Source organism: Podarcis tiliguerta (assembly GCF_965153285.1).
Source record: "Podarcis tiliguerta genome assembly, chromosome: 13".
Classification (NCBI taxonomy): Eukaryota; Metazoa; Chordata; class Lepidosauria; order Squamata; family Lacertidae; genus Podarcis; species Podarcis tiliguerta.
The window spans coordinates 30739153-30749442 of NC_139546.1; the positions used below are offsets into that span (position 1 = coordinate 30739153).

The 10290-nt window shown below is 45.7% G+C and overlaps 1 protein-coding gene across 3 annotated transcripts; it reads left to right on the forward strand.

The window, feature by feature from the left end:
- Positions 1–320: 320 nt before the first annotated feature.
- SULT2A1 (sulfotransferase family 2A member 1) lies at positions 321–8955 on the forward strand. Of its 3 annotated transcripts, none has more exons than XM_083411246.1 (7): positions 321–1633; positions 2848–2986; positions 3806–4014; positions 4635–4761; positions 5581–5675; positions 7384–7564; positions 8367–8955. In XM_083411246.1, exons 2-7 carry the CDS (start codon positions 2851–2853, stop codon positions 8516–8518), a joined length of 900 nt encoding a protein of 299 aa, XP_083267372.1. In that variant the 5' UTR covers positions 321–1633; positions 2848–2850; the 3' UTR covers positions 8519–8955. The 3 variants fall into 3 exon arrangements, with proteins under 3 accessions (XP_083267372.1, XP_083267374.1, XP_083267373.1); XM_083411248.1 differs by having other exon boundaries at positions 2851–2986; XM_083411247.1 differs by lacking the exon at positions 321–1633 and having other exon boundaries at positions 1778–2986.
- Positions 8956–10290: the final 1335 nt, after the last annotated feature.

Consider the following 10290-nt stretch of genomic DNA (forward strand, 5'->3'; position numbering starts at 1 on the left):
TCACAGTCATTATTCAGTCTGGCAATTCATTACCAAAGTGGATATTTCAGCTTGGCTGAGGAAGAATAAGGATACATATATGTCATAAATACACTGAGAAAATAAGATAGAAGGTTCTAACCTTCAGAGATGTAATGTGTTATTCTGCACTCTGCACTTTCCTGAGGGCTGAGGAGTGCTGGGGTACTGCCTCTGGGTCCCCGTCCCCCCCCCCCCCCGCTGCTTTTTGAATGAAACATTCCTTGGGGATTTAAGATGTCTGCAGTATTCATTGATAAATGTAGAAGTAAATGGAAGCAAAGAGGCATACCTGAAGCACAGAGGGGTCTGAGAAGAGGGTGCTGGTGAGCTCCCAAAGATACAGTTTCAGTTCCAGCTAGAAACTTGAAGCTCTTGAACCCATGGCCCTGAGCTGAAGAGTCCCATGCTGTACCAACTGAGCCATCCATGTATGTACATGCAGTACCCAAGCAGCTGGATCTAGCCACTGTTTCTGGACCCAGAGAGAGTGATGCTACATCAGAGACATTGTGGTGAATTAAAATGTCGGCTGGAATTAGCTGCTCAGAGACCAGGCTGAATCTTTTTTTAAAAAAGCAAGCAGGGTTCAGGGCAGGTGGGACCTGCAAGGATCTTGAGGCCTCGCTGCTGCCCAAGGATGCCGGGTTGAGCTTGCATCTTCCAAACTGCCAACTGTGGTCTCTCCCCCTCTCCGCCCCCTCATGCCAGCTTTGCTTGTGAATAAAACATCCACAACCATAAAGGTTAAGGGCTTTGGGGGGCGTCATATTTAAGCAGATTCTAAGCCAGTGGTTAGTGGTCAATTACAATGAATGGGGCACTGCTTCACCAAGCTCACTGTGCCCTCAACCAACCACCAGCTTGCCTGTCATCTTGCAACCAGTCCGGGCGGTAGCGTTGCCTATCAGCTTCCTGCTCCTTAGCCCCCTCCACCACCTGTGGGTCTGCCTGCCTTCTGCTCCAGCAGTCCCAATGGGCCTCAGCCACCAGTACTTTCATGCAAATAAGCATGCTTTGTGTTTCTTTCTGATTTTTTGCTCCATCGACGGAGATGGGATAAGCTTATCCATTGAATTAGCAACTCGGTTCGTAGCAAAAGCAGGGGGGAAATACTTTAGGACAATGCAAAAATCTTCATCTTTTGAATTCAAGTGGACAAGGAAAGGCTGAGGAGGGGGTGTCAGGTGATGGAGTTAACAACAACAAGCATTCCAGCCGCAGCGAGTGGGACAAAGCAACGCTCACAGCAACAAGGCCTGCTTATGAATGAGACTCACAACATCTGATTCACATTATTTCCACCCATGCACATTTCTTTTTTGTTTAAAGCCAGGGTCAGCGAGGGCTGTATAGACTGTGTGGGACATTCTGTTAATGATTTGCCTTTGGGTCGCTGCTGCTGCTGCTGAGGCACATGAGAAGATTAATAAAGACCTTCTGAAGAAGAAGGAGGCTGGCTGAGCTTGGGGTAAGCAGGTGGGAGATTTAGCTGCCCGCTACTCTTTGGCAGTAGACGTTACCACGTTATCCCACCCATCCCTGCAATTTTGCTGCGGTCTCCTGGAACTTCTCCTGCTCCCCACACATCCAAGGAAGCCATATTATTACACAGGTGAGTAAGCAGATTTAGAGGAAATTGTGTGTGTGTGTGTGTTCCTGCAAATGCGACATCAAGCTTACCATCTCAAGAAGGTTGCTATGCTCCACCTCCTGTTGGACATTGGCTGGTTCGCCCGTGGCCCTTACAGTTTCTACATGCCGTGGGGCAAAGAGGGCTTGTGTATCAGTACTTCACAGTACATAGAAACAGCATTAAAGCAGGGCCCACACAAGGAAATACCTACTATCGGGTCCCGTTCAGCAGTCTGGTTCCTGGTTCCACATAGGCCCTAGTTCACATTCCCAGATATGAGGGGCAAAGAGCCATCTGGCTCATTCAGGAATATTCCAGGCCTGCTTCCTGATTGTCGCCTCTTATGAAAACAACAACAACCAGACCTTTTTTCTTTCTTTTTTTACCTTTGGAGAGAGAAGGAACAGTGTGAGACAATATTGCTGTTGCTAACAGAAAACACCAACACCTGCAAAAATATAGAAAAAGAAGGAGGTGCATAATTTGAGTTGCTCCCCAAATCATGATGACCACTTCACTGAACCATCATTGTGCAGCAGCTAGGAATACTAATGCCTGACATTAGCTGGTGCACCAAAGGTAGCCATGCCCTGGTAACCTCCAAGTTTGACTACTATGATCTGTCCTTCAAGTTGGTTCAGGAATTGCAACTAGTACCACAGTCAGGATGCTTATGGGAGTGACAGGATGGGTATAAATCCCATTTTAAAACAGCTTTCCTGGTTACCAGTTGTTTTCTAGGCCCAATTCAATGTGCTTACAGTTACAGTCCTGGACAGTGTGGGGCCCAAAGATAGAAGAGAATGTCTTCTTCGAATATGGATCTGTGGATGAGGTTTGCTGGTTGCCCCACACAGGAAAGAAGTATGTAGTGCTGGGGCCTATGAAGAGCTTGTTCAGTGGCAGCTCCACATCTATGGAAAGCTCTCCTCACTGAGGTACACCTAGCTTGGCTCAAGGGCTTTCATGACTGGCCACAGCTTAGTGGAGCAAGGAGACTTTTACGGCTGACCTCCCTGCAGTTCCCTCCATTGGCCAGGGCACAGTGACGGCAAACCTCCATTCAAAACTGTTGTGTGCTTGGATCCTGACACCTGAACACACTCTATAGTAGACCCACCCGTCTGCATCAAGAAACCACAGTTTCACTGGTGCTTTGTCCCCTTGTTGAACTCTCTCTTTTTGCTCCATAGGAGATGGCTGTCCAGTATGTCCATTATAAGGGGATAAAGTTCCCCCCTGGATATAATTCTGTGGAGAACCTTTGCTTTGCTGAGAATGAGTTTGAAGTGCGAGATGATGACATCTTCAATGTGACTTACCCCAAGTCTGGTAGGAGTGGGATTCCTGCTCGGGAATCAGGTGGGGAGCGGGATTTCAAAACGGAAAGACATTCTACATTTGTATAGAATCACAGAATGCACAGCCCTGCCCATTATTTTTGGACCTACTACGAATTCAGGCCAGCTTTGTCCTAAACAAGTTATTACAATGTCATCTTTTCTCGTGCACTTGCAAAAATGTAGCTGTTTTTATGTGCTTCTGTAATTTACTTCCCACCCCTGGAAACATTTGTAGTTGTTTAGTTTTTAGGTGGGGGAATTAAAGGACAACATAACTGAATCTGGAAACTGGATAATTAAGATGATGGCCTTAACATTCTTTAGAAAGACTTAAGGTTTTAAATTCTGTAATAGCAGCCTCAAACACCGAATTTCGAAAAAGAAACATGGGATTGCTCAAAATCCAAAATCAAACTTGCTTGATTCAGAACTGATTGAGATTCAAATGTTGCTTGAATTTGAATGTTTGGGAAATGTTATTAAGGATGTAATCCTCTATCCACTTTCCTGAGAGTAAACCCCATTGAACTCAAAGGGATGCACTTATGAGTTGGCATGTACAGGAAGGTTTGCACTGCATATATTGAAATCAAATTCAAAGCCTGGTTTTCCTCTTCACCACTCCCACTCCCAAATTTTGAACCAGATGTAGATGTAGGAATTGTGGTGGATTGCTTTGCAAATGGTTTTGGGCCAGCCACTGTTAGAAAATGATGGTGTGCTTGGCTTAAAGTAAAATGAATTTGTGGGTACCGACAAAATAACAATCCTCGTTAAACCTGTGGATTTCTTTTTTTCCTTCATCAAGGAACAGTGTGGATGATTGAGATTCTCAGCTTGATCCTCAATGGAGGTAATCCAAGCTGGAATCAATCTGTGCTTAATTCCTGTCGTGCCCCCTGGTTCACCACCCAGCTAGGCCTGGAGGCTGCGCATCTCCTCCCACCTCCACGGCTGCTCACCTGTCACCTCCCCATTCATATATTCCCCAAAGCCTTCTTCAGCTCCAAAGCTAAGGTGAGTAAATGGTGAGAAGCTGAATATGGAGTTGCCTGGGGTCCTATCAAAGAGCCTAGGGACACTGCCATGGTGATTGCTTGTGTGTGAAGGGAAGGACATCTTTGAAAATGGAAAATAACATTTCATTTGATCCAGGAGTGAAGGAGAAAAACAAACCATTTTGTAGTACTGTGGGTCTAGCCCATTCAGCATGAAAAACTCCATGTTGGGTATGCAGCTTATTTATGGGGGAGGGGGGAGTTTTGTCATTAAAGTTGCGGTTATAACTCTTTTTTTTCTTTTTTCTTCAAGTACCTTAAGCTATTTTCATTGCAAGGACTCAAAAACCAAAATTATAACTCCACAGTATAGCTGAGTTAAAATGATCAGTGTTGGTGTTGCCATATTCACCAATTAACCATATTCCAGGTCTCATCCGTACCTGCCCTTAGCACCGCACTGTTATCACTCTGAATGGCAAAAGCCATTTTTCACCACAGAGGTTCAGCCTTGGATCATGCAAAGTTCCAAATTTTACAACATAATGCTCAGATGGTTTCCTTGCAGTCACCCTAAGACAGTGTTCACTCGCTGATAATGCCCCACCCCCACCAATTAACAAACGTTTTCTCCCTTAGGTGGTGTACACATTGCGGGACCCCAGGGATGTACTTGTTTCTTACTATCATTTCTCCAAGATGTGTGTCCCCTTTGAGAACCCCAAATCCTTCAACCACTTCCTGGAGAGTTTCCTGAGTGGAGATGGTGAGTTGGATTGAGGGTGGGTGGCCAGAGGAGGAGGAAGAAGAGGCTGGGACATTTGGGTGTCCTTGGTGGAAATCCAGTTCATGTGCCAAGCAGTTCATTGCCACAAGATGCAATGAGGGTCTACTCACTTAGGTGGCTTCCGAAATAACAGCTGAGACTAATTTATAGGGCGTGGTTTATCTATGGGTTTGCCTATGACCCTCCAGATATTGTTGGACGCCCACACCATATATTTAAAGTACTTTTGCATTAACAGTCATGCCTTCCCCCAAGGAATCAAAGAAATTGTAATTTGTTAAGTGTACTGGGAATTGTGGCTCCATGTATGGCGTGACCCTCATATGGGTTCCTGTTGTGTGGCTGCTTACCTGCATAAATCTATCTGTATGTGCAGAGACATGCCTTTTCGGACCCTTGGATGCACGTGTGGCAGTCGAGGTCAGGACCAGCAAGGTGCAGTGACATTGGGGCCAGGCCAGCAGTCTTGGTCCCATTCCCCCTTCTGTGCATTATCTTTACTCATGGAGAGAATGTGGAAGCTTCCTTATTCTGAGTCAGACCATTGGTCTACCTAGCCCAGTACTGGTCTACAATGACTGGCAGTAGCTCTCCAGGGGTTCAGGAAAGGGAAATTCCCAGTCCTACCTGAAGATGCCAAAGATTGAACCTGGCACCTTCTGCCTGCAAAGCAGATGCCCTACCAGTGAGCTACATCCCTTCATTGTAAGAATAAAAAAGAAAGGGGGGTGGTTCTGCAAAAGTAAGTCCACCACCCATCGCTGATGTGTCCCTATCTCCATGTATTCCTTGGTGCAGTACCTTTTGGATCATGGTTTGACCACGTCACAGGTTGGATGAAGCTGAAAGGCAAAAGCAACCTCCTTTTCATCAGCTACGAGGAGCTGAAGCAGGTGAGAACATGGGGCAGATCACACCCTTTCCAAGGTTTCTGTAAAGCATCCTCCCCATTGGTCGAAAAATGAATGCGAACCTATTCCACACGTTCTTCATTGGTAAGACAAATGAGACAATGTTTTAGCAAAGTGGAAATCAGGGTTGAATTCAACGCTACCCACATGTAGTTCTACCCGCACAGCAGGACTTCCTGTTCTTCTCCTTGTACCTCACCCCCAATCTGTTCCAGAGGGTCCCCCAACTTAATGGAGCAGATTTTGAAGTTGCAATGGGGAGCAGGGGGCTGCAAGAGAGTGGAGGGGGAGATTCCACTGTCCAAGTGGAAGTTTATAGGCCAAGCAGAATGGCCATGCTGGTAGGGTTGCCCTTCAGACACAAAAGTAGTTTTTGAGCTATTTTTAAGGAAATTTGCCAAAATCTACACTTCCAACATGGGTTACAATGTGTCTGGATTTTCCTGGACATTTCAGAAATTTGTGCCTGGACATTGTTTCCGACAGCCAAATCCTGACTATGTCCGGGAAATTCCAGATCTATGGCTGCCCTAGGTGTTGGATGCATCCCAGAATTCAAAAATGTCTGCTAGGTGATGGAGGCGAAAGACAATTTACACAGGATAACATAGGAACCTCCCATACACCAAGCCAGATCTTTGCTCCATCTAGCTCAGTCTACTGCACTGCCCCACAGGTTTCAAACAAGAGCCTTTCCCAGCCCAACCTAGTGATGCCAGGACCTTTTCTGAGCAAAGCATGTGCTCTTTCAGTCAGTGGTATAACGTGGGTTGTCAGCACCCGGGGCAAGGCAAGTAATTTGCGCCCCCCCCCCCCCCGCTGCACTGTCCCTCCCCCAGATAGTCCCTTGCTCTCTCTCCGCACCAGACTGCACCGCACCGCACGCCTGGCACCCTCCCCTCCACAGTGGGCGGCGACCCGGCGGCTCGGATTGGATTCACACAGCCAGCACTGCAGTGAGAGAGAGTGAGTGAGCCAGGTAGGGGCAGAGAGCTGTGAGTGCGAGCGCCCCCCCCCCAGATGTTGCGCCCGGTGCGGCCGGCCCCCCCCCTGCACCCCCACGCTACGCCACTGCTTTCAGTTGCCCTATGCCGCCTCCCATTTTTATTTCATTCATCCCACGAGTCACAACCTGTATTCCTTTTCCATTGTTATCAGTTCTTAAACTGCATCCTAAACATCACTTGAGCTGCAGTCATGGACACACTTTCCTTGGAGCAAGTCCCCGGAGTAGACATGTACAGGATTGTGTTGTTCTTTATTTAAAGCACTACCTCCTACTCATTTCCCCCGGGGTTGTTGCATTGGATATTGCAGTATCATAAACAGGCAGACACCATTATTAATATATGGTGAAACCTCAAGAAGCTGTCTCTAGTCTTTCGTCTTGGCTGTGATATGTCTCAAGTTTTGTGCAAAAATTAGAACTCAGGGCATGATAACAGAGGTGTTTGGGGTTAACTGGGAAACTGATTCTCTGGCTGTGCTCAGGATAAATAGGGCTTTGCATATTCTGCAGTTTTCTGACATGATGCGGGATGAGTGCACAATTCATCACCATCAGCACCTCAAATTTCATTAAAAGACACACTTCAGGATACTAAACCCTAAGTCTGAAGATAGGTATCAAAGAACATAGGTCTTACTTTTTCTGCTGCCTAGAACACTAGTCCCCTCTGTATCTGTTCAGGACCTGTTTGGTATTGTGGAACGCCTCTGCCATTTCCTAGGGAAAGAGCTCGATGAGGCAGCGATTACATCAGTGGTGGAGAACACTTCCTTCGAAGCCATGAGGAGGAATGACATGTGCAACTCAACAATGCTTCCCAAGGAATTTATGGACCAAGAGAAAGGGACCTTCCTGAGGAAGGGTGAGGCTTGCTCCAGTAGCTTTTTCCGTAGTTTCATAGGAGATGGGGAAGAAGGGGCATGGCAGACAGATCACGGATAAAGGAACAATCCAGCCACAGTGCCAACAAAGGTGAGAGAATGTGGGTGGCACCACCAGTGACCTTGCACAATTAAATATGGCTGGGGCGAAGATGGAGTGAGGACAGGAGTGGGATGTGTGTGTGGTGACACAACAGAATCTGGTGACACAGCAGATTCCTCTCCATGTCAGCAAGACCAGAGACACGCCACCCAAAAACCATTTATATTAATCAGTGCTGAGTCCCATAGCCCTAAATTAAAAACCAGGCGATAATTAGCATGCATTAGTGCAACAGTAGAGCATTAGGTTGTTAATGGGGTGGGAGAGAGCAATGTAGTATCTTCGCCATTGCGTAAGAGGCAGGCAGTGACAAAACAGAAGGGGAAAGTTAAGCAACTTGAGAAGATCTTGGCTGGCTGGCCATAACAGAGAGTCTAAATAAGTCTTCTGACACACCAGCACCATGGGAGAGAGAGAGAGAGATCTGAAGGCTTCTACTTTGACCTCTGACCTCCTGACTCTGCCTTTGCACCGGTCACTTTTCCCTTTGCTGGAAGTGTCCTGCACAATTTCATTGGCAATTACAGGCACCCTTTGATCTAGTAGCACTGGCTTTTACAATGCTTATTTTCTCTGGCGGGCAGAGGAGCTGACTTGCAAAGTGCTGGGAAGCTCAGCTCCAGAGAAGTTTAATCAAAGGTAGTTTGAATTTAATTGTTGCCCGTGTCCTCATTTTCTAGGCATCTGCGGAGACTGGAAAACTCACTTCACGGTGGCACAGTCTGAATATTTTGACAAGGTTTACCAGGAGAAGATGGAGGGCCTGAAAGGAATATTCCCTTGGGAACACACTAGGCAAGAGAACCACTTGGGAAAAAGCCTTAATTTCTGAACTGAAAGATGCTGCAGCTTAAGTTTGTCTGTCTGTTACCAAGAAAGCCCTTCCTTAATCCTAAACCCTAAAGTACAGGCACTTTTTTGTAGGGAAAAATGTATGTGCTCGGAGCAATTCATAACATTTTTTATAATTTCACATGCTTCAGGGTGCTGGATGTGAACACATGTTATGCTTCAGGGCACAGAGTGGCACATGATATATCATGTGAAAGACATATACTGCAGTCATCTGGCTGAAGCTGGGCTGCATTGGAATTAGCAGGGGAAAACTGGTGGAGGCTGCCTTAAGTTGCACAGAAGAAAAGGGGGATCTAATCGTGTTTCTTTTTCAAAAGAAATATTATTAAGGCAAGCAACGAACAGCAACTGAATATAGTGATGCAACTATAATCTCAAGATGGTAAAAAACAAAAGCGAGGCAATTTTTAAAGTAATAATAATCAGTGCTTTTTCCCCCTTAAAAATGTTTAGGGGTACTCTCATTTTGACTCAAGAAAATCACCATTTTATAGTTCAAATAGGGAAAAAATAAATACAGCAAATGGACAAAAGTGCAAAGATTCTCAAAATGTTTAGGGGTACGTGTCCCCCAGCGTCCCCACAGAAAAAAGCACTGATACTTATAATTATAACAAACACCATCAGTTTTACAGACAACCACAACAGAGATCATATTTTAGATTCAACAGTGTGGATTTCAGAAAGTTATTATTCTAGAACGTTTGTGGGAAAGGGCTTCCGAACCCCATAAAATAAACTTGAGGGAAGGGTAGGTGGCAAAGGCAGAGAGGCCTGCAAAAGCATGTGGTTGGGGGGGGGGCAGCATTTTGATTTGAGCTAATCAGATGCCTTTCCTAACTAAACAGTTTTTTAAAATAAATAAATAAATAAAAACAGATTAAATTTATTTGTTCTTTTTGGCTGCAAATCTGAAACCTGATCAAAGTTAAGTCACTTGACTCCCACTCCTTCTCTATTGCCAGCTTTTCTGAGTATAGGCATCTCCATCCTGCCTTGTCCTCCTTTGCTTTCAGGCTTATTAGCTCTGCTCAGTCGAAAAGCCTGGAAAGTGTGTGTGTGTGTGTGTGTGTGTGTGTGTGTGTGTGTGTTTAAAGTTTTTCCTGGAATTTAAACTTGTTCTGAAAGGGAAACCTAGAAGAAAGTAGCCCCTCCCCCTAGCTGGCATATGAAATACTGCTGATACAATGTCAGTCTGTTATGCGTGCGTTTGTGTGTGGCCCAGCTCCTATAAACTGGGGGGTGGCGGGGGGGATACAAAAACCCGCTTGGAACTCACATTCTTGGAATCTCACATCCCAAAAGTATGAGGGTTGGTTGCGGTTACGCACTGGCAAGGAAACCGTATGGTATACTCATAAGTGGCATGGATCAAAAGTATAAAATTGGTGCAGGAGAAGAACCCCACCCCCTCCCTTGCACACAAACACACACACACACACAATTTCCAATCCATTCTAATAGGTGTATTCACATTAATCTGAGTGCCACATGCTGAGGACTGCCTTCCTGCCATACTCAAGAGCTTTATAGCGGCATCTGGCTCGTTAGTAGGTTTTAGTGGACTGTTGTTTAGATGCAGCACGGTTCTTTAGATATTATTGGTGAAAGAGAGAATTTTGAATGTGGAACTAGTAGATAGTAGTTTCCTTGGGTTAATTAACGTTATGTTGTTGGGTACATAAGGACCCGTCCTTATGCCTGTAGGCCTCCATCAAAATGATTCTGTTTTCGTGGTTTGAAGCTCAT